General features: G+C 37.5%; 1 protein-coding gene across 2 annotated transcripts; it reads right to left on the bottom strand.

Moving 5' to 3' along the window:
• Positions 1 to 254: 254 nt before the first annotated feature.
• si:cabz01074944.1 (uncharacterized) lies at positions 255 to 24342 on the bottom strand. 2 transcript variants are annotated; one of them, XM_057343489.1, is made up of 11 exons: positions 23895 to 24342; positions 13806 to 14120; positions 13596 to 13627; positions 13355 to 13499; positions 12377 to 12481; positions 7118 to 7176; positions 6900 to 6974; positions 6070 to 6173; positions 2503 to 2561; positions 2284 to 2358; positions 255 to 1557 (listed from the first exon to the last, which is right to left on the bottom strand). In XM_057343489.1, exons 1-9 carry the CDS (start codon positions 23953 to 23955, stop codon positions 2552 to 2554), a joined length of 906 nt encoding a protein of 301 aa, XP_057199472.1. In that variant the 5' UTR covers positions 23956 to 24342; the 3' UTR covers positions 255 to 1557; positions 2284 to 2358; positions 2503 to 2551. The 2 variants fall into 2 exon arrangements, with proteins under 2 accessions (XP_057199472.1, XP_057199463.1); XM_057343480.1 differs by having other exon boundaries at positions 13355 to 13627; positions 23895 to 24340.
• Positions 24343 to 24549: the final 207 nt, after the last annotated feature.

A 24549-nucleotide genomic window follows, 5' to 3' on the forward strand; every position in this document is an offset into this window, starting at 1 on the left:
CCCCTGCATCCTGATAAAGATGGCTTTAACAAACTCCTATTGTAATGAATTAAAATGACGTTACAAAACTCCAGTTATAATCAATGAATCTCAATGATGCACTTAATACTGGTTGTAATGCTCAATACTGCAAACAACTGTGTAAAAAAACACTATGCTTAATCCGTTGGTAGAGGAGGTTTGGCGGGGTTTGGCACCTAGCTGTCATGAAATGTGTGCGGAAGAACCCAATTGCAGGCAGCGGGGATTGAGGTTAACCAAAAACAAAACTTTATTTACATGAAACACAAAACAAAAACCCACGATGGGGGAAAACACAAAATACAATAAGATAATGACAGGACGACTACTAACTAACACTAAACTGAAAATGTACAACACTAGATAAACCAAACTAAACACTTACTAAGACTGACAGGACACTCCAAACGGACCACAAGCATAAACAGGAAATCACAGGATACACCGAACAAGGCCCGCCACCAAAGACACCATATACAATGCACGAGCAACAAGACAATGAAACATGAGGGTATATAAAGGCACGACAAACGAGGGATAACGAGCTAGGGCAGGTGTGAAACATAAGACACGGCAGGGAGACAATACAGGAAACGAGAGGGGCGGGGCCACAGACAAGACATGAGAAAACACATGAGAAGTAAAAAACAAACATCTCATGGTTTCTCACATAAAACAAGGGATCCTGCCGTGATTCTGCTACAAGATCAAAAAAGACATGACAAGATGGGCAGAATCACGACACTAGCATCTTTGGCCAAAACAATATTGCATTATTTCAAAAGATGTGATTTATTTAGTTTTAAAATATTGTAATCTGTATCGGTAATCTGATTATTTTGTTTTCTGGTGTAACTGTAAAGGATTACAGTTACCAATTTGTGTCTCCTGTTTTTTTAGCTTTTTTTTACTTGGTATCATTTACCAGAATTGGTGAGTAAAATAATGCTAATCGTTATTTAAAAGAAGAAAGGAGAGATCATAGAGTATGTCACTAAACATTCGTTACACCAACATTCAATACTGAACATGTTTAATGTCATAAAGTCATAATGTTAAATTTCTTCACTGTTGACAGATGGATGAAAAATGAATTGCATTAAATGGCTTCTTTAATAAAACAGTCAAACAATTACAATTACAATAACAGTTAGAATATTCAGTCATTGCTGAAGTGCTCTTGGGGTGTTGCATCTTTGATTGAAGTGTCTTTGTGGTGCATTGCAATTTTCACTGTTACAAAGTTCAGCGCCACAGCCGAGCACACATAATATGTTTGAGCACATATTAAGATACTTTAATGCAAGGGTTCATTCAGAATTTAAAAGCAATCATATTAAGGCAATAATACATATGAATAGATCGTAATGAAACTGATCCAGAGATGGGAATGTAAAATGAAGCATAAATAGTCTGTGTCTGTGTAACTCACAGAACAACTTGGTAGGGAGAGGAAGTTGTGGGTTTGACTGCCGGGTGACGCTCAAAGCTGATTTTGTCATAAAGAGTCTGTATGTTGTAAGAAGAGTCTGGAAGCTGTAAGGGAAGCAGGTGGGTGACATCAGATCAAATTCCAAGAAACACCTTTCAGCTTAATTATGATTGCAACTTTTGCTTTGTGCTTTCTTATATTTTTTTCTAAGCACAAATTAAAAGCAAAAAAGCATTTACAGTTTTTTATGTCCTTTGTTCTTTCCTAAGGAATTAAATGTTATGAAGTTTGTATGAGCTGAAGGTTCATAGAGAGTGAAACATCCAAAGTAAATGAAATCTGTCTGTGGTCAGTATACAAAAGAGCATATGATAATATAAGGGTACTTTTTGTTAGTAAATGCGTTCTACAAGGGGATCCTTGTAAACTTGACACACTTTTTCAGAAATGTGATGCTGGTTTGCTTATTACCCAAATTAGCTCAACACCATGTAAAAGGCAAATCTCTCATTTAATGGTCAATCAAAAGTAGTATGTACTATATTCTGAGATTTTCCAAGAGGTGAAATACGTTAAGTTGAAATGTGACATCAGCTGCCTTGAGTCAAACTGGAAAGTTGCTATTAAAGGGCTTTGGCCTTTGTATACTCTTACATGCGGAATCTGCATTACATGACATTTACATCTTTCATAAGATTTCCAAAGCCACTTACAGTAATATTGATAAAATTATTTAATTTGATTAATTAATTTGCATATTGTGTGATTAATTATATTATTATCATCATTATTAGAGTGCTATAATGTTGTTTATATGTGTGAATACCCACCAGGTTTGGAGTGACTTTCATGTCATCCACTGTTTCATAAATAGACATTCCATTATTCATACTCTCTGACCGCTTCTGTAATATAACGAGATCTCGTTAGCAAAAAAATCCTTGTATCTTTATGTTAAATATGTAGAATATTTATTTCAAGGGTTTACTTGACACATTTGCATATTTTCATGTCTGGGGAAAAAATGGGATGAAATGCAAGTGTTTCACCTTTATAACAGACTCAGGATTTACATCTTCATACACTGTAATTCCAGCCTCAATCTGCCCTATTCCCAAAAGAATAAAAAAATACATGTGACAAAAGACCTTAAACCATCCTAAAAGAACAGTACATCCCAAATGTCTGCCATCATTAACCTCCTATTGTTCCAAACCTATATGGCTTTTTTATTGCTTGATGAAATTCTGTCATCATTTCCTCACCCTAATGCCATTTCAAACATGTATAACCTTCTTTCCTCTGCAGAACACAAAGAGGATATTATGATGAATGTTGGTTACCATGTTGGTAAGAATGTTAAAAACCCACACTGAATCCTGCACTGTTAAAAAGCTACAGGCCGGTATCTCTCCTCACCTTCATTGCCAAAACTCGAGTATTTGACCAGCTCTCCTCATATCTCCCACAAAATACCCTCCTGGACAGCAACCAGTCTGGTTTCAAGAGTGGTCATTCCACAGAGACGGCACTGCTCTCAGTCATTGAAACCCTGAGACTGGCAAGGGCAACCTGTCATGGCTCTGCTTCATTTAGTCATGTTTTTCTTGGTCCTGTAGCAGAGTCATGGCAAAGCCTTTGGTTATGTGTGGAGAGAAACATATTATTGTCCTTTTGACAATAATATACGTTCTCTCCAGTGTCTCGTCACTGTTCCCGCCATCTCGTTTCCTCGTTATCTTTCCCTGAGTGTTTAATGTCCCACACCTGCCCCGTGTAATTATCCCTCGTTTGTCTTCCCTATATATACCCTCTTGTTTCTTTGTCCTGTGCTCGTGTATTTCGTTCAATGTGTGCGTGCTATGCCTTGTGCTATATTCAGTTCGTCTTGTCGCTCGTCCTATGTTTCCGGTATTGCCTGTTCCTGTCGTGTTGGTTTTTTCGTCTCAGTAAGTGTTTAGTTTAGTTTAGTTCAAGTGTTTTATTCAGTTTAATGTCAGTTAGTCCTCGTGCTGTACTTGTTTATGGTTTGCTTGTTCCTGTATTTTGCCCCATCGTGGGTCTTTGTGTTCTGCTTATTATTTATAATAAATATCTTGTTTTGTTCTGTCAAGGAATACGGAAGAACCCAAGCGCAGGCAGGCAGTGACGGGGTTAACAAAACAAGATATTTATTATAAATAATAAGCAGAACACAAAGATCCACGATGGGGCAAAATACAGGAACAAGCAAACCATAAACAAGTACAGCACGAGGACTAACTGACATTAAACTGAATAAAATACTTGAACTAAACTAAACACTTACTGAGACGAAAAAACCAACACGACAGGACCAGGCAATACCGGAAACATAGGACGAGCGACAAGACGAACTGAATATAGCACGCACACATTGAACGAAATACACGAGCACAGGACAAAGAAACAAGAGGGTATATATAGGGAAGACAAACGAGGGATAATTACACAGGGCAGGTGTGGGACATTAAACACTCAGGGAAAGATAACGAGGAAATGAGATGGCGGGAACAGAGACGAGACACTGGAGAGAACGTATATTATTGTCAAAAGGACAATAATATGTTTCTCTCCACACATAACCAAAGGCTTTGTCATGACTCTGCTACAGGACCAAGAAAAACATGACTAAATGAAGCAGATCATGACACAACCTCTAAATCATCTGTACATATCTTAATACACTGTAAAAATTGAACAGTTGGATCAACTTAAAATGAGTACAAATGGTAAAACTTAAAAATGTTAAGTTGGACCAATTTAAATTTCCCATGTAAAAAACTGTAAAAAATTATGAGTTGGATCAACTTAAAAAAAAAAATTCCAAAATGTTAAAACCTAAAAATGTAAAGTTGGTTCAATTTAAATTTCACAGCTGACAAAAGTGTAAAAAATGATCAGTTGGATCAACTTAAAACATTACTTCAATTGGTAACACTTAGAAAAATTAAGTTGGTCCAACTTAAATTTCCTTATCTACGAAAAGTCACCATCATGGTGATCAGTGTTTCCTTGAGTTGAGCTCTTGACCCCTGACTTGCGTATTCAAATTAGTTTGCCATTGTGTGTTTAAAGCTCATTTGTGACTTTAAAATCTGAGTGTTTTTAAAGACCAAGAAACTATGTCCACATACACAAGAATGAGTCCTTCATTGTAGAAATAGGCTACACTGACAATAAAACTCCCAATTTATGAAGAGGCGGAACATTCTAAAACGCTTAACATGGGTTAAAGAGAGAGTTTACCAAAAAATACTTGTGTCATTCCAAACCTGTATGACTTACATTCTTGTGCAGAACACCAAAGATAGGTAAATTTGGTAACCAAACATTGTATAGACACAAAACCACTGAGACATTTCTCCTGTTTTTTAGTTACTTTGTCGCAAATGTTACTTTCCCACAGGGGCGGACTGACCGGTAGGACATTCTGTAAAAATCCAGAACTGCCGTCCCACCGACGGCCTACGGCCGTGACCAGGGGCGGACATATTATAAAGGCGAATGCACGCAACGCGAAGGCATTAGCGAGCCGGACACGTATGCATGTAACGCAATGCACGCGTTACATACAACACCAACCCCACCCCCCTGTCGACAGAATTGGTGGAGGGCCGATGCCATCAAACACACCCTCACTACCCCCCCTCGTCGACAGAATTGGTAGAGGGCCGATGTGGGCAGAATAATCCAGGGCCGAATTTTCTTCCCAGGCCGCTCCTGCATCCTGATAAAGCTGGCTTTAACAGACTCCTATTGTAATGAATTAAAATGATGTTACAAAACTCCAGTCATAATCAATGAATCTCATTGATGCACTTAATACTGGTTGTAATGCTCAATGCTGCAAACAACTGTGTGAAAAACCACTATGCTTAATCCGTTGGTAGAGGAGGTTTGGCGGGGTTTGGCACCTAGCATCTTTGGCCAAAACAATATTGCATTATTTCAAAAGATGTGATTTATTTAGTTTTAAAATATTGTAATCTGTATCGGTAATCTGATTATTTTGTTTTCTGGTGTAACTGTAAAGGATTACAGTTACCAATTTGTGTCTCCTGTTTTTTTAGTTTTTTTTTACTTGGTATCATTTACCAGAATTGGTGAGTAAAATAATGCTAATCGTTATTTAAAAGAAGAAAGGAGAGATCATAGAGTATGTCACTAAACATTCGTTACACCAACATTCAATACAGAACATGTTTAATGTCATAAAGTCATAATGTTAAATTTCTTCACTGTTGACAGATGGATGAAAAATGAACTGCATTAAATGGCTTCCAGAATAAAACAGTCAAACAATTACAATTACAATAACAGTTAGAATATTCAGTCATTGCTGAAGTGCTCTTGGGGTGTTGCATCTTTGATTGAAGTGTCTTTGTGGTGCATTGCAATTTTCACGGTTACAAAGTTCAGCGCCACAGCCGAGCACACATAATATGTTTGAGCACATATTAAGATACTTTAATGCAAGGGTTCATTCAGAATTTAAAAGCAATCATATTAAGGCAATAATACTAGATCGTAATGAAACTGATCCAGAGATGGGAATGTAAAAAGAAGCATAAATAGTCTGTGTCTGTATAACTCACAGAACAACATGGTAGGGAGAGGAAGTGGTGGGTTTGACTGCCGGGTGACGCTCAAAGCTGATTTTGTCATAAAGAGTCTGTATGTTGTAAGAAGAGTCTGGAAGCTGTAAGGGAAGCAGGTGGGTGACATCAGATCAAATTCCAAGAAACACCTTTCAGCTTAATTATGATTGCAACTTTTGCTTTGTGCTTTCTTATATTTTTGTCTAAGCACAAATTAAAAGCAAAAAAGCATTTACAGTTTTTTATGTCCGTTGTTCTTTCCTAAGGAATTAAATGTTATGAAGTTTGTATGAGCTGAAGGTTCATAGAGAGTGAAACATCCAAAGTAAAAGAAATCTGTCTGTGGTCAGTATACAAAAGAGCATATGATAATATAAGGGTACTTTTTGTTAGTAAATGCGTTCTACAAGGGGATCCTTGTAAACTTGACACACTGTTTCAGAAATGTGATGCTGGTTTGCTTATTACCCAAATTAGCTCAACACCATGTAAAAGGCAAATCTCTCATTTAATGGTCAATCAAAAGTAGTATGTACTATATTCTGAGATTTTCCAAGAGGTGAAATACGTTAAGTTGAAATGTGACATCAGCTGCCTTGAGTCAAACTGGAAAGTTGCTATTAAAGGGCTTTGGCCTTTGTATACTCTTACATGCGGAATCAGCATTACATGACATTTACATCTTTCATAAGATTTCCAAAGCCACTTACAGTAATATTGATAAAATTATTTAATTTGATTAATTAATTTGCATATTGTGTGATTAATTATATTATTATCATCATTATTAGAGTGCTATAATGTTGTTTATATGTGTGAATACCCACCAGGTTTGGAGTGACTTTCATGTCATCCACTGTTTCATAAATAGACATTCCATTATTCGTACTCTCTGACCGCTTCTGTAATATAGCGAGATCTAGTTAGCAAAAAATCCTTGTATCTTTATGTTAAATATGTAGAATATTTATTTCAAGGGTTTACTTGACACATTTGCATATTTTCATGTCTGGGGAAAAAATGGGATGAAATGCAAGTGTTTCACCTTTATAACAGACTCAGGATTTACATCTTCATACACTGTAATTCCAGCCTCACTCTGCCCTATTCCCAAAAGAATAAAAAAATACATATGACAAAAGGCCTTAAACCATCCTAAAAGAACAGTACATCCCAAATGTCTGCCATCATTAACCTCCTACACTGTAAAAATTGAACAGTTGGCTCAACTTTAAAAAATGAGTACAAATGGTAAAACTTAAAAATGTTAAGATGGACCAATTTAAATTTCCCAGGTAAAAAAACTGTAAAAAATTATGACTTGGATCAACTTAAAAAAAAAAAATTCCAAAATGGTAAAACCTAAAAATGTAAAGTTGGTTCAATTTAAATTTCACAGCTGACAAAACTGTAAAAAATGATCAGTTGGATCAACTTAAAGAATTACTTCAATTGGTAACACTTAGAAAAATTAAGTAGGTCCAACTTAAATTTCCTTATCTACGAAAAGTCACCATCATGGTGATCAGTGTTTCCTGATTCCAGTGTTTTCCCTTCCAAATGTACATAATGTGCGTAGTGTATACATGATAATCACACATAATTTACATATACCTACACAGCAGCAAATGTACACACAATGTGCGTAGTGTACAGTGATTGGTACGTATTGTGGTATTACAGTAAGACAGTGTATAAAGTTTTGCATACTAGTGGGTGATAAAGTGAAGTGCTAATGAGTAGATTGTGGGTGTCAAGAGTTTAAGAGTCTGACTGCTTGGGGAAAGAAGCTGTCACGCAGTCTGCTGGTGCGGGTTCTGATGCTGCGGTATCTCTTTCCTGATGGAAGTGTCTCTAGTAATCCTCCTTGCTTTTTTCAAACACTGTCTGGTGTAAATTTCCTGGAGGGAGGGAAGCTCACCTCCGACGGTGTGCCTGGCAGTTCGTACCACTCTCTGCAGGGCTTTCCAATTGAGAGTGGTGCTGTTACCATACCAGGCAGTGATGCAGCCAGTTAGGATACTCTCTATTGTGCCGGTGTAGAATCGAGTGAGGATGTGATGATTCAGGCCAAACTTCCTCAGCCGTCTCAGGAAGAAGAAACATTGGTGAGCCTTCTTCAATACGGCTTCGGTGTGAGTGGTCCATGTGAGCTCCTCTGTGATATTGACACCAAGGAACTTGAAACTGTTGACTCTCTCCACTGGAGCTCCGTTGATGGTGATAGGACTGTGTTCTCTGTCTTTCCTCCTAAAGTCCACCACCAGCTCCTTGGTCTTACTGACGTTGAGAGAAATGTTGTGTTCTTCACACCAATGTGACAGAGTGTGCACCTCTTCTCTGTAGGCTGTTTCATCAGCGTCAGTGATCAGACCTACCACCGTCATGTCGTCTGCAAACTTTATGATGGCGTTGGAGCTGCGTGTTGCCACGCAGTCGTGTGTGTACAGGGTGTACAGGAGTGGGCTGAGAACACATCCTTGTGGCGCTCCAGTGTTTAGGGTCAGTGATGAGGAGGTATTGTTGCCAATTCTGACTACCTGGCGTCTGCTAGACAGGAAGTCCAGGATCCAGTTGCACAGCAAGCTGTTTAAGGCCAGCGCCCGGAGTTTCACATCTAGCTTGGAGGGCACAATGGTGTTGAATGCTGAGCTGTAGTCTATAAACAGCATTCTCACATATGTGTTCCTTTTTTCCAAGTGGGAGAGAGCAATGTGTAGTGTATGTGCAATCGCATCATTAGTGGAGCGGTTGTTGAGGTATGCAAACTGTAGTGGGTCCAGTGAGGGAGGCAGAACAGAGCAGATGAAATCTTTAATTAGCCTCTCAAAAAATTGCTGATGATGGGTGTCAGAGCAACCGGATGCCAGTCATTTAAGCAAGTAATTTTGGGTAGCTTTGGTACAGGAGCAATAGTGGAGGTTTTGAAGCATGTGGGTACGATGGACAGAGAAAGGGAGAGGTTGAAAATGTCTGTGAAGACTCCGACTAGTTGGTATGCACACGCTCTTATGACGCGACCCGGGATGCCATCTGGGCCCGCGGCTTTGCGGATATTCACCCGTCGGGAGGATAGGGTTACATCCGCTACAGAGACTGTGAGTGACGTAACCTCTGTCGCCTCGATCGTGGGGGTTCTCACTACACTGGCGGTGTTATTTTCCTGGAAACGAGCATAAAAGGTGTTTAGCTCGTCCAGGAGTGAAGCAGTGGTGTTCACGGCAGAGTTTTTATTCCCTTGTAAGCCTGTGATGATGTTCAGTCCTTGCCACATACTTCTAGAATCAGTGGTGTTAAACTTATCCTCCATCTTGTTCCTGTAATGACGTTTTGCTGCTTTGATAGTTTTGCGGAGGGCATAGCTGGCTTGCTTATACTCATCCGCGTTTCCTGAATTGAAAGCAGAGGTCCGTGCAAGTGTTGCGCGAACATCGCCGTTTAACCATGGTTTCTGGTTTGGGAAAATCCAAATGGTTTTGGTCGGCACAACATCCTCTATGCACTTCCTGTTGCAACATATGACACTGTTAGCGTAAGCCTCGATGTCGTCATCAAAGGCTGACCGAAACATCTCCCAGTCCGCGTGATCAAAACAGTCTTGAAGGATAGAGTCTGATTGGTCCGACCAGCACTGGATCGTCTTAAGTGCGGGCGCTTCCTGCTTTAGTTTCTGCCTGTAAGCCGGCAGGAGAAGGACGGAAGAGTGGTCTGATTTGCAAAATGAAGGGCGGGGGAGGGATTTGTAGCCCTCATGGAAGGGAGAGTAGCAATGGTCCAGCACTTGTTCCCCTCGTGTGTTGACACTGATATGCTGGTGGTATTTCGGTGCTACAGATTTGAGGTTGGCTTTGTTAAAGTTTCCAGTAACAATGAACGCGGCTTCTGGGTGAGTGATTTCCTGGTTGCTTATACTCCCTTACAGTTCTTGGAGAGCCCGGTCTGTGTCGGCTTGTGGGGGGATATACACAGCTGTGATAATGACCGCTGTAAATTCCCTCGGTAGCCAGAATGGTCGACACAAAAGCATGAAAAATTCCAGATCAGGGGAGCAGAAAGATTGATAGCATGTACGTTCCTTTGATCGCACCATGATTTGTTGATCATAAAACATACACCACCTCCTCTACTTTTCCCCGATAGGTCTTTCGCTCGGTCCGCTCGATGCACGGAGAACCCCGCGAGTTCGATGGCCATATCTGGAATTCCTGCAGTTAGCCAGGCTTTAGTAAGGCAGATAATGCAGCAGTCTCTCGGTGAAAAGTGATCCGTACACTCAGTTCGCAAAGTTTGTTATCCAGAGACTAAACGTTTCCAGTAAAATACTGGGTAGCGGGGGTCGGTTTACTCGGTGACTGAGTCTGATGAGAATGCCGGCTCTCCTTCCCCTTTTCCGTCTGCGTTTCTGCGGCCGGGCTATCCAGACAAAGGGGCTCCGCTTGCATGTTTGTAAACAGCGGGTCAGCGTTGAAGTGTTTAAAGTCCGGTTTTCGATGTGCCACTTCAGAACCAATATTCAAAAGTGTTTGTCTGTTGTAGACAATAAGGCAAACAGTATCCAATATAAATAGCATAAGAAAGGTCGACAAAACAAACAAAAAATGACAAAGTTGGTTCGGAGCTCACGACGCAGCAGCCATACTCGGCGCCATCTTTTTGCCCCTTTTAATTTGACCTCAGGGCTTTGTGCTTGGACCCCTGCTCTTTTCCATATACATGACATCCCTAGGTTCTGTCATTGGGAAACATGGCTTGTCCTATCACTGCTACTGTATGTGGATGACACACACTTGTCATTTAGCACTCCCTTGATGTCCAATCCTGAGTTCTTGCTGGTCCCACCCAGCTCCATTGCTCCTGTGTCGCCGCTGGGCCCGCTGGTCCCCACATTGACACTTTCCTAACACACCTTTCTCCGTGGCTCCTGCGTCATTGCTGAGTCCGGCCAGCTCCATGTTTTCTGTGCTCCTACCGGCCCTGTCCAGCGTCCTGGATCAGCCTACTCCATGGGATCCACCGCCTTTGCTGTTGGCTCGCAGCTCCTCGGCTCCGCCCCGTCTGCACTGAAACTCCAGCTCTTTGGCTCTGCCTCAGGCTTCTTCTCCACCAGCTCGGCTGTGCAGGGCGGACCTCCTATCTGTGCCTCTGTCCTCCAAGCCCTTGACTCCATCTCGCCCCATCAGCCCTTTGGAACGCCTTGGCTCGGATTCACCGTGGTCCGTCATCCCTGATGCTCCACCGGGCTCGCTCGTCCCTCCTCCTCCACCTTGGTCTCCACCCAGAAGTCCTGTCAGTGATCTGCCTTGGCTCCTCCCTCCTTCATCTCCACCTTGGTGTCTCCCTTATCACACTGCTCCAGTTCCCTGCTCCTCGCCTGCTCCACTCCCTCCACCCAGACCTCCTCCATCTGTCCATCTCTACCTTGCCTGTCTGTTCTGTGACATCTGCCTGTTGCTACAAGATCAGCAAATTCTGTAGCATTTTTTAAGAATCTGCTAAAAACAGATTTCTTCCGTCAACACGGAACCAATTAACCAATTAATACAGACTTTTTCTTTTTCTACTTCTTTTATCCTTCAAAAAAAGTACTTAGCTTTGTATACTGTGGTAGGCTAACTGAGACCAGTTTTATTGCACTTTATTGCATTGTTGTCCTACACTGTAAAAATTGAACAGTTGGATCAACTTAAAAAAATGAGTACAAATGGTAAAACCTAAAAATGTTAAGTTGGACCAATTTAAATTTCCCAGGTAAAAAAAACTGGGAAACCTAAAAAAAATTTAGGTTTTACCATTTGTACTCATTTTTTTAAGTTGATCCAACTGTTCAATTTTTACAGTGTAGTGTTGTTCTAATTGCTTCTATTGTTTACCTTATTTGTAAGTCATTTTGGAAAAAAGCGTCTGATAAATGACTAAATGTAAATATAACCAAACAACGGAGGCCATTGACTTCTTTTGTATGTACATAAAACCACTGAGACATGTTTGGTTACCTACATTTAAAAAATATATTTTTTGTGCTTCATTTTTGGGTGAACTATCACTTTAGGATGGCTTGGAATGTTTGGACAACTTTAATAATGCTTTTGGATTCTATTTAAAGTCCTATAATGACATGGAAAAGAACAATCAGTAAAAACATCTTTTAAAATAAAAAATAGATCATGGAATGACATGAGGGTGAGTGAAATTTTATGGTAAATCTGTGTAAAACATCAGACTGTTTTCTATGATATAGGTCAGAAAGAATAAAAAGTTGCACAGCATTTTTTGGCAGCAGAACATTAACACTTTCCCAACACACCTTTCAGATTTCTCCACTTGTAGCAAGCTCCTATAATTCCAATAATCATAGCAATACCAACAATTCCAGCCCCTCCTGCAATGAGCAACAAGTCCTGAGGAATACCTGCAATGTTTAATTACACCAGATTATAATCATTACCAATATCACATCCTCTAAACACTGTCACAACATTTTGTTTCAATGATCTAAAGCTAGTAATTACCTGTACTACAGCTAATTAATAATACTGATTGTCTAAAGCTAGTACATTGTATTAATTAGAATGATACAATGTTTATTTAGTTGAAGATCTCTATGCAATAACAAACATGGTGCCGGATTCACAAAACTGTTCTTAATACAAAATAAAAGATTGTTCTTAAGATAAATTATAGGAAATTCGTAAGAATGTTCCTAAATGTGATTCTTAAAAAATTCTTAAGAAGTTCTCAAATATTTTCAAATATTATTTGTAAGAATAAATGACACATGCTGTTAATGATTACACTCACTTGCTTGTGTGGTAACTGTATATATTCATCTATACAAGAAACTATATTTATTTGTGCCTCAAATTCTTATGTCTATATATTAGCGTGTGATGTGTATTATATTTATCATAATACTTTTTGTGTGTTACTACGGCATAATATTTGTGACCCTCTTCGTTTTGAGTCGCTTTGTCCCAGAATAAATGTAAAAAGCACTCTGTTTTTAATAATGAAAACTAAAGTAACGGAGCTAGACCTCATCACTATTACATCAATATAAAAATTACGATTCTGGCTCAATACAATACGTGTAAAACAACCAAATAAATGTAAAAAACGTCTTACCTTTTGAGATTTAAGAAAACTGTGAGGCTTACTCTTAAAATTATATTTACAATAGCTTTTGGTTCGAGAATTTGGATTCCTCTTAATTTTTCCCAAAGATTGGGAAGAATTTTCTTCCTAAAAATGTTTTGTGAATCCGGTCCCTGCGCAGCAAACCCACCTGATGTCACATTTGATCCATTTTCCTTTTTGCACATCACAGTTTGAGTCATATATTTGACGCTGACACTGTTGTTGGCTGTGCAGTTTAATGTGGCTCTCGCTTCTGCCGTGAGATTGAAAGACAGGTGTGGTCCATTTCCCACCTGATAGCCACTCCAGTTAAAGGAGGCATTCACAGAGCCCAACACCAGACAATGAAGATGAAATGTACAAATGTTTTTTGACTGCAGCCAACTTACGTTGTTCTGAATATTTACATCTCCGATAGGATCTGTTAGAAGAAAATCCAACAGAAAACAAATTAAGCCACTATGATTTGACTATTAATGTAAACATAATTATTTTTATAATATAACCTTGTTTTATTTCTTTTTAACTTCCGAATGTATGTGCATTGATTTAGTATTTTCTGATTATTGTTGTAATGCCATTAAAAGTATTACTCTTACCATGCACATGTAGCTGAATTTCTTTTGTGCCATATTGTATTCTATTTCCTTCTTGAACAATCTGGAAGTTTCCAGAATCGCTGAGCTGAAGGTTTTTAACTGTAACACTTACATCACTCTCATTAGTGTGTAACCTTCCATCAAATAAGTCGGGTATAAGTAGGCTGAAAATGGATCTATCATACTCAGCAAAGGTTTTCTGACAGAATTTCCATTCAACTTGAGTAAGATTTTCTTTTGGATGATCCGTAATTAGATGCAGTGAACTCCCAACAGCTTTATGTACAATCTCTGGCTTTTTTTCAGCACATGACTCTACAATAAAGAATAAATAGTTTATATTATATAAATATATCATAACTAAATAAGGTGTGCTTTCTTTACTAATGGTTTTACATGTTAAATGTTCATCTAAATGTAATAATCATTTTTATGGATTCCTAGATCCTTAAACTAACATTTTGATATAATTATACTTTTGCATTACATCTTAGGTAAACACATGAACACAATAAAGAACACTAGCTTACATTAAGTCAAGACGTTGATGAAAATTTATAAACTACAGTATTTGTTGTAGGAACTTTACTGATGTTTTTGAATCCTTTTGTGAGCTTTAAAACTACAGCCCCTATATCATTATAATTGCATGGAAAACAGCAATCAGTATATTTGTCAAAACACGAGGGTGAGTGAAATAAACCAAATCTCTGGCAAAATGAAACACTTTCATATCGTATACACTAGCCAGTAAATATATTAACGTTACATTCTCTAGCATGCATTGAGACATCAGGACATGTTACTGTATATAAAGTAATACAATAAGTTCTAGTATGGTATAAAATAGAATTGATTGTCTATACAATACGGTATATCAAGTAAAAAAATAAATGGGAGAATCATTCTGCTTTAGCAGTGGTTTGTGAATCTGGTGTGCCTTGAGAACACTCCATACCCATACAGCTGTCATACGTTTACACACGCCTTGCCGAATCTGCAAAATGTTAATAGGTTTCTACACATAAGAGAAGATTAAAAAACTGCCCTGTTCCTATGATTATTATGTTAATCTGCTCATCATTTAGTCAATTTGTTATTACGTATATACGTATATAGCACTGTTTGTTTAGTTCACTTTGTTTGTTCTTGTCTTTGATTTTTTTTATTCTTTTTTTTTGCTGTGTTTTGACAATCTTCAATGTTTTGGAATATACTGTACCTGGATCTTTGTTGTTTAGTTTCGTTAAAAAGAGCTGCATGTACAGTAGATAATGCTCACAGCATTTGCCTGCATCTCTGCGACACAAGAACTAACCACAAAAAATGTATGTGGTAGCGATTCTACCACAGAGCAAGAACCAAAAGCCAGGTTCCAAACTTGTCTAGCAGCTGATTGCAGAGATAGAGCCAGCTATTGGCATCTATGTTTGAAATATCATCACCTTAGAATTTTTAAGGTATCTGACATTTTTGTCTTAACTGAGTTTTTTTTATTTACATTATGTGATAACTTATTTACATTATGTGATTTTTATCTTCACGCGATGTTTATCTTCATGTCTTAACTACAAAAATAAATGACAAAAAACAGTACCACGTTATTTCAATCATACTTTTCTCTAGGACAGTAAGTTATTCTACTTTTAAATTTCGGTGGAATAAAGTCCAGGGCCCGTATTTATCAAGCTTCTGAGAAATACTCACAAGAACACCGCTAAGAATTGACTTAAGAGTAAAAAAATTCTTGGCTCAAAGCTGCGCTTAAGTTAGTTATTAAGCAGCTCAGTCGTACTTTAAGTGAAGTGTAGGACTAAATCTTAAGTGTCAGGCTTAGAGATAATTTACAACACTTTGCTGTGCCGCAAACGGGATTTTGGATGACAACATTGGCATAGAAGACCAATCACTGAATAGATTTCCTTATTTAAGAATATTCTCTGACACATTCATGTTGAATGGTGAAATTCCTAAAATAAGGTTTATAGTCAACACACAAAGGACAACAAAGACTAATATCCCTTTAAGTATGAATTTGACGCTCATATACCATACTTAAAGGGATATTGCATTTCAAAGCAACATTACACCATGTTTTTTGTCGCCAAAAAATTCCTTTAAAGTGAAACTCTGCAGAAAAATGAAAATTCTGCAATGAATTACCCTCAAGTTATTCGACAACCCTGGGACATCCGTTCATCTATGGAATGCAAATTAAGATTGTTTTGACGAGGCTCTGGAGCTTTCTGACTCCCTTATAGATAGCAACATAACTTACATTCTGCGCTTTGAATGTCAGTTATGTTGCTGCTTTTGAGCGGGAGTCAGAAAGCTCTCAAACCTCATCAAAACTCTTTGGCTATGTTCACTTTATTCTTCTTTTTTGACAAGAAAAAGTTGACAATGGCGCTTTTTTAGTAAAAAAAAAAAGCTTGCCGCGTTGTGGTTACAAATAGCAGCCAGCAATGACTTTCGGAGGCAGCATTTGTGCACAATGACAGCTCAGAGAAACCAATTCAGACAGGCTTCATAGGCAGCGTAACGGAATTCTATTGAATTATAAACAGAGAGCGTCTTTGCCATAACCAAACATAAAAACTACAATACTAATTACTCGCTATAAATGCAATCAAAAATTATTGAAAGTAAAAACTAAACTTTAATTTATTCAAAACTATACTTCAACCGATGTTTCAGCTGCCATTTTATTGCTCGAACAATCACCTTTCTGGCATGTTGTTATGGAAACGACAGGTCTCGCTACTCGCTTGTCATTGGTCAGCTGTGAAAACTGCATTCAGTCATGCAAATGTTTGTGTTTGGAGGTAAACGAAGAGCAACAAACAGGATCCAGATTTACCAAAGCAAACACAAATCAACTGAACGGTGACTTTACAGAGAACTGTCGGTTGTTGTTTTTTTACTACAAAACAACATCAATAATAAAAACAAAACCTCCATGACATTTTATTAACAACTATCCATCTGATTTTATATTTTAAACCAAGCATAAATTCTTAAAATATTGAAGCGCAAGAGTTGAAGGGTTTTTGGCCTGGTTAACTTTTTTTTTTTTTTTTCCTTTTTTGTGTATTTTAGTTGGAATATTGAGTTAATTCAAAGGATTAAACAGTGTAATTTGCCCACAAAACAGGGTTCACTCAAACAACTAAGAAATCTAGGTTGCCTGAACTACTCTAAATAAATTGATGAGTTGAGCTAACTCAGGAAGTTGAGCTGAGGGCGCTAAAACCTCAAGGGCCGGTTTCCCGGACAGTGGTTATCTTAAACCAGAACTAGGCCTTGGTTAAATTTACGTCGTTTTAAAAAACATACTTCACAAAAAACATTACTGGTCTGCATCTTGAGACAAAACAATCACACTAATATATTTTAAGAAATGTCAGTGCAAGCTGTTTTCGATCAAGACACCTCTAACGTTTGAGTTAGGCTGGGACTAGTCTTAAACCCTGTCCTGGAAACCACCCCCAAATCATGTTTGCAGTGAAGATACAGTAGAACCTTGTAATTCCACGCAAAAAGTAACTTTTTATGTTTGCATTTGACCTCTTCTAAAAGTGGACATTTACAAATTTGAGAGGAATTTGATAGTGTACATTGAAATCCTTGTTTTGCACTGAAGAGAACTGAGACAAATGGTAATACAAAAGGTGCAAACATTCACTGATGTTTAAGAGGGCAATATTAATATTCTGTCTTCTCAGAAACATGTAAATATATTTTGTAGCTTCTTTGGGGTTTTACTAATTAAATAATCAATATATTTTTTAAACAAAATACCAGTTTACACCAATCTTGTCGAAAGGTTTAAATCCATCTGGCTTTAATGCACATGTTGTTCCTTAAGCATGAGTGAATGTTTTCACCTTCTGTAAGTTTTCTCTCAACTGTCTTTAGTGTGAAATTACCTATTTAAATGATTGACCATACATTCACTTTTGGGAACGGTTAAATTCTGTAGAAGTATGATAATATATGTGATTGATTTGACATGAATCGGCAGAGGTTTGTGATGTTGCTGAACTCTTAAAGGACCAGTCAGTAAAATCTAGCGCCATCTAGCGGTTGTGAATTGCAACCAACGGTTCACTCCACCCCTCCCCTTCGAAGCACTACAGAGGCTGACAAAACATGGTGAATTCCATGCAAGGGGACCCGTGGTGTATGTAAATAGAAATAGCTCATTCTAACAAAATAAAAACATAAGGGTTCATTATATCTTTATACACTCCCCAGCACTCCAACTTGTTTCAGAAAGTTTTTTCTAATTCTGGATCCCTGTGTCATCACAGGGATCCTATTCATTTTATTGGCCAAAAGCACGGCAAGGCGAAGGCAAAAGAGACGAGCCAAACGACGAGTGAGACCTGCTTACCATCAAGGTTATCTGCGCTGCAGCTCGTTACTCTTGCCATAGTGAAGTTTAGGTGTGTCTGTTTGTTCACAGCATTTCAGTGATGGATGTTATATACAGAGCCGATTCTTCCTATAGGCAAACTACGCAAGTTACGTAGGACCCCTGCACCACCAGGGGGTCTCCTTGAGTACCGAATCCAAAAGACTATAATGTAAACAAGACGCGGATTCAACTTTCTGCCTTCGGAGTGTTCTGTTACAAACTTTACAGGAATCATTTGGAAATTTCCTTTTTAATACTTAATTTATTTAATTACTGTGACATACTCGAGCATCATGCAGTGCGCGCAGGTGATGACATTGTAACGGCCACTTAGAGCAGTTACGGTAGAGAGGAAACTGCGCATGCGCATGGCGGCATGTACTGGATGGAACAGTTTGGAAAGACGAGAGAACCGCTCTGCCGACTTCAGTACTTTTTCTTTTCGCATGTATTCTTTTCGCATACATTCTTTTCGCATGTATGCTGAAGAGTTGACGACGTGAGAACTTATTAAACCCGTGGAAAGTAAATCAGCCTTGTTTCTTGTTCATTATTTTCCCTGGCAACGTTAACTTTTCTTCTCTCGTTGCACAAGGCACCCTTACGTTGCGTTACAACGTGCGCATAATGTGATGATGCATCTTACATATGGTTTCAAAACGAAGCTATCCGTATGTAGCGGAAAAAACGGCAACAACTTGAAGCAAAAGAACAAGAACTAGAAGGCATGTGTTTTTGTACTATTTTAAAGTCTTATTTAGTTTTGTCAACTTATGCAAGTACATATTTACAAAACAGATAGTTGTGAATTTAGGGACCGTCTCCATAGTTACACACACATTCATATTCTAACTTCAATAGCATTTACAGGGAATGACTTAGTCACAAAACCAGCTGTACAGTGTTCATGTGAGTCTCCGCTATAATGCACACCACTGTATTTCTTTTGCCCATGATAATATGTAATTTTTGCGTCATCACATTTAGAGAATAATTGATATGTTTTGTTTTCGAATGCTTAGCTTTCTTGAGTAAACTATATTTTATGTTTTATTTTTGTTAATCACTCATTTGATTAGTAAAAAGCTAGATGGTTCCAGAGCCATGTGTTACTTTAGGTAAAGGATTTACATGTGAATCAAAATGTGAATTTAATTTATACTTAATTGTTCTTACTGTCAGTTTAAGGGTTTTTGTCTTTCAGTTTTAATTTGTTTAAGTGTGTTAATTGATTTATCATTTTATATCTTATAGTTTACAGTATGCTCATCTAATTTGAACTATTATGACAAGGGCCCCTCTCAAAGGTTTGCATAGGGCCCCCAGACGTGTAGGATCGGCACTGGTTGTATAAACGGTGGATATAACGCTGGATTTGGAGATCGTTTGAAACTGATAGATGGCACGGTCCCAGCGCTAAAAGATGCCGGACATGAACTGCACGCGGTAAGTCAAACTAAGTCATACGTCTGTGTTTTGTTGGCAATCGGCATGTACGTGCATAATGTACAAAACACGAAGGGATGATGTGATGATGTGTTGCTTGCTCGTGCTGTAGTTCCATCCCACTCTCCCCACTAGTCCCACCTGTAGCAGCTCATGTTTTTCTGGAAAAATCGTACAGCTGTATCTCTCTTTTATAAATTTGATCAAACTAAATACTCTTTGAAGGTATAACGTATGCAATACTACTGTATAGGCACTCAAGATTAATATGAGATTGGCAGAAACTGCCTGTGATACACGATCTTTAAGAAAAAGGTGCTAAAGGATTCTGCGCAGCGAAGAACAATTTTTAGTTCCCCACAGAACCATTGACTCAAATGTTCTTATGAGAAGCATTTTTTTACTACAAGATTAGAACCCCTTTTCACTAGAATTTATGTGAAAAGAAAATCTGCCATATATCTCCAACCATCAATACTGTCAAATAATTTGATTTCAGATAGCACCTGGACTAACAGCCTCCACAAGACACAATATAATTCACAAAAACCTTTATGTATTCTGTTCCTCTGAGGTGGAATGAGCATCCACTCAAGCTGCTGAATCTATTACAACCTTCACAACTGAAAATACACCTGTTCAGCATTCACCTGACTAAACCCCTAACTGTCAATTTTTCTACACTGTAAAAAATGATTCGTGGCCCTAGTAAATATGGCTCAATTAAATAGGCTGATTTTCCTCAAAAAAAAAATTTTGCACATTACTTAATTTCTTGCTATAAATGTTACTAAATTTATTGAGATTGCAGTTTGCTTAAAATAATGAGTAAACACAGCAAGTAATTTTTAGTAAAGTCGCATGAATCTGGTTATTAGTCAATTTGACTAAACATTTTAAGATTCGGTTAGATCATGTGACACAGCAGCGGCCATTTTCTGAAAATCATCTCCTCAGACGATAAAGGTGAGTAAACTTAACTTGTTTTATACTAAAATGTTTCATAAAATAAATCCCACCAATAGTGTGAAGATACATGTTTCTTAGTGTTTTCTTTTGAAATAAGTTTAATTGTGGTGGTGCACGTTTCTTGGTGTTTTAAATAAGCTCCAAATGTACAGAAACGTGCGTGCACAGCGCGCTTCAACTTTTGTGAGAAGAAATTTTATTTACGTTGCTTAAATTAGATTTATGGTAAACAATCACGATTGCCTACTTTTATGAAGGCATTGAAAACACGTTGATAGTTATATTCGCCATCCAGCTCCTTGAGCTTAAAGTTTCAATTTGACACAACGCGCCACATTAACAGACAACGTTTTTAAGTGAGTTAAAAAGAGCGCGAAGCCGTCATTGCTTTATTTCAAACCTTTCATCTGTTTATCTATACCGCGTGCGAGCGTTGCGATGCATCGCGACAAACGCCTTGTTGTTAATGGTTTCTGTTATCTTTTGTCATGTGGCATCTTGAGGCGCGGACAGGGTGTGACCGTTTACCGTGAGCTAGAAGTGCGAGGCGGAGGCTGCAGCGGGCTCAAATCTCTATGCATCGTGTTGGTTAGAAACCTCCTTAAAACCGCACACTGTCACTTTGCAGACACCATAGAGGAGAATTGTGTCGGCTAAGGCTAGTGATTAATTTTTCTTTTATTGTAGTACTTATATAATTGTTTGTGTGTGTCATAAACGCATATTTTTATACTGAGCAGTGTAAGTGAACAAAACACAGTAGTGTTAAGTACAATCAACTTTGTTAGTGTGACATTACACTATGGCAATGTTGTGAAGTTCTGGTAAAGTTCCATTATGTGACTTTAATATCTTTGTTTTATATTTTAGTAAAGCCACTTCCTGAATGAATGTTAAAAAAATATAGGGAGACCTAATTTTCATAGTGAGGAACTTATACAGAACTAGGTAAAAACTTATGCAGAATCCACATGATGCAGCAGACCTGTGCAACATAACAGTTTATATCGATTCTTTACATTCTTTTAATTATCAGTATGTATAAGTATATATTTTATACTATTCTAAATTTATATTATACATTAATATCTTATTGTTTTGTTTCAGGACAATAATGGTGAAGTTAATCAACCTTGCAGAGCACACAGTAATCACCAGAGGGGGGATCTCCAGATACTCCAGATCTCCATATTCAGCTCAACACCACACATAACATGCAAGCATACAAGACCACACACAAACTTTATATAAATAACATAACTCTACACGGTTATCAAATGCACATACACACTCATGCATACAACACCAGAAATATTAAAAACCACTAGCCTTAGCCATGTTGATGGTTACTGTTGTTATAATGTTGTCAGAATGCCTGTTGTTTAGTATCGTTTATTTGTTTTTGTTGTACAATGAAATTTACATTTCTGAACTGCTGTATGTTTCATGTTTAAATTATTCAGTGAAAAAATAAAGCTTTTAACATTTCACAGCTGTCCATTATTTCTGTATTTTAGGTGTTAAGAACATAAAATTATTCATCTAAATGAGCTTACATTTGATCATGAGGGTAAACTAGACTTTTTTGGTAGAAATAACAAAAATGTGTTAGTAAAAACAACTTAAAATTGTGAGTCACACCAACCGAAAAAATTAAGCAAAATCCCTTGCTGGGAATAGGGTTAGGGTTACTCAAAAATTTAAACAATGCCTACTAAAGAATTTAAGGTAATGCTGCTTAAAATTTCATGTAGAACTGGCTTAAAAAATTGGTCGCAAAAATGATGCACTATATTTTTAAGTAACTTCAGCGTAATTTTTTTTCAGTGTGTGATCTCAGTTACATACAACTATAAACAACTATTCTATATTTATTTCTTTTATGTTGTTCATTTCCCCCTGGCTTAATTTCACTTTAGTTCTACTTGTAAACATCCCTTTGAATAAATTTTGAAATTTCAACAATCCACCATTACTGTGATCAGTGTTTGCTTTAGTTGAGCTCTTGATTCTAATTAAGTTAATTTTCTGTCAGTGCTTGTTGTGATGTTTAATAAAACACTTATATATTGAGAAAGCCTAATGAAAGAAATGTTTGACACATGACAATTTGTGTTTGTTTATGTAATATTAACTTTAAATAAATAAATAAACAATCTGCTTTAATTAAAGTCGAGGTTAAGCTATCTGAGCTGGTGAAAATTTTGTTAAAAAGTTTGTAAAAGCGCTGTAACAAAGTAAACAGAAAACCTCACTGACACACTTAGACATCATCACTCATCATACAAACAAAATTTTGTTGATTGTCACCATTGTTGAGATTCGTACACTGATTCTTCATGTATAATTGATCTAAAATTGAAGCGTTTTAAATGTATTTAGTTAACTTCTAATAATTCTACATCCATAACACTGCTTTTAACTCACACTGCGATGCCACACAATGTCCCCCACAATAATAGCACAACACAATCAAAAGTATTTGACTTACATTGCAATAAGCTCTTCTCGCATTAAATCTTAAAAACTTAATGTTAAAACTCAAGAGTCAAGAGCTAAACTAAAGCAAACACTGATCACAATAATGATGATTTGTTGAAATTTCAACATTCTTTCAACATTAATAGTGGGTGCAAAAGTGCAAATTCTCAGGGGCCCTGCTGGGGGCCCTTAGGCTAGCCCTAAGTGTGCCCGTAAAGTGCCAGTGCAGGCTTGCTTGCAGGAATGGCTTGGTTGGCTCTTAGAAAAAATGATAAATGTTCTCCTTCATTTGTAAATGAGGTAAATGTAAATATTATTTTCCTTTTTTAAATGTGTTTTATCGTCTTATTCTTTTTTATAGTAAAATTCACAACTAATGTGTAAATAAATAATGACCCCCAACTGAGAAATGAAACTGTTGGGGTCATATTATTTTTTAAACAACAGAATTTCGGCTACTTGTCATGCAACAGAAAATGTATGACACTCTATTAGAACTGGCCGCATTCTCTGAAGATAAGGCTTGAGGTTTCCTGAGCTGAGCTTCCTTTTTGCATTGACGAAACTGATACACATGCATGATGAAAATGACTGAAAAAATACAATAAATTACTTATTACTTGACTTCAATTTTAAACGCAACAAAACATGCAGACCTATTTCTTTTCAGTGACATTAGATTCATTGGTTACATAATAGTACATGTGCTACTATTTAACAGAATAAAATTACATTTTATTCTTTAAAACAAAGTTATTTCTTAAAGTACTTACCCTGCTGAAGTAAAAACAAAAGAACTTCGAAAATGGAGCAGATCTTTTGAATGGCATTCATGTTCAAAAGCTACAAACAAGTGACTGAGGCATCTGAGACAGCAGATACAGTGAAACAATGAGATGAGAAACCTACTTCCTCACACTTGCTCTGTTGTCTCAGTCTGTAAATATCTTTTACTCAGTTGTTTTGATACACAAAATAACATGACACCAAACCTATGCTGACGCGACCTTTAAAATGCAGGTTGGTTGAGGTTTAGGGGCTTTCTCAGCTCTAATTCTGTCTCCACCTCCCACCAGGGTCTGTGTTTCATCACTGCAGCATACAAGTAGTATGTACATTCCCAGCAAGACAACAGGTGAAAATCATTTAATCGTTGTTAAAAATTGTGGATTTGTCAATGTTAATGCCTTTGATTTATATGAATTTTTGATATCACTTTTATGACGAAACACACCAGGGGCAGTTTCTGGAAGTGTAAAAATCTACTGTCACCCCGTCAGGGATGTGATTCCAGTGAAAACCGTTATAGAGGAAGTTAATGTAGGCACCTTCCTTTTTGAAAAAGAAAGACTCTACTTGTCAAAAGTCTGTCACAGCCTTGTTCCTGCAAGAGTGAAAGAATTTTTCAAGATCAGAATGAATTTTTCA

The sequence above is a fragment of the Triplophysa rosa genome, linkage group LG1, assembly GCF_024868665.1.
Source record: "Triplophysa rosa linkage group LG1, Trosa_1v2, whole genome shotgun sequence".
Classification (NCBI taxonomy): Eukaryota; Metazoa; Chordata; class Actinopteri; order Cypriniformes; family Nemacheilidae; genus Triplophysa; species Triplophysa rosa.

Bases quoted from the DNA above. Each gene is read 5' to 3' on its own strand.
- si:cabz01074944.1 (XM_057343480.1), bottom strand. From the start codon at position 23,955: ATGAATGCCATTCAAAAGATCTGCTCCATTTTCGAAGTTCTTTTGTTT. The intron at 7,177-12,376 runs GTGTGTTGGGAA...TTTTGGGAATAG, and splicing joins CAAGTGGAGAAATCTGAAAG to GGCAGAGTGAGGCTGGAATT. The intron at 6,975-7,117 runs GTGAAACACTTG...GCTATATTACAG, and splicing joins ATCCTGAGTCTGTTATAAAG to AAGCGGTCAGAGAGTACGAA.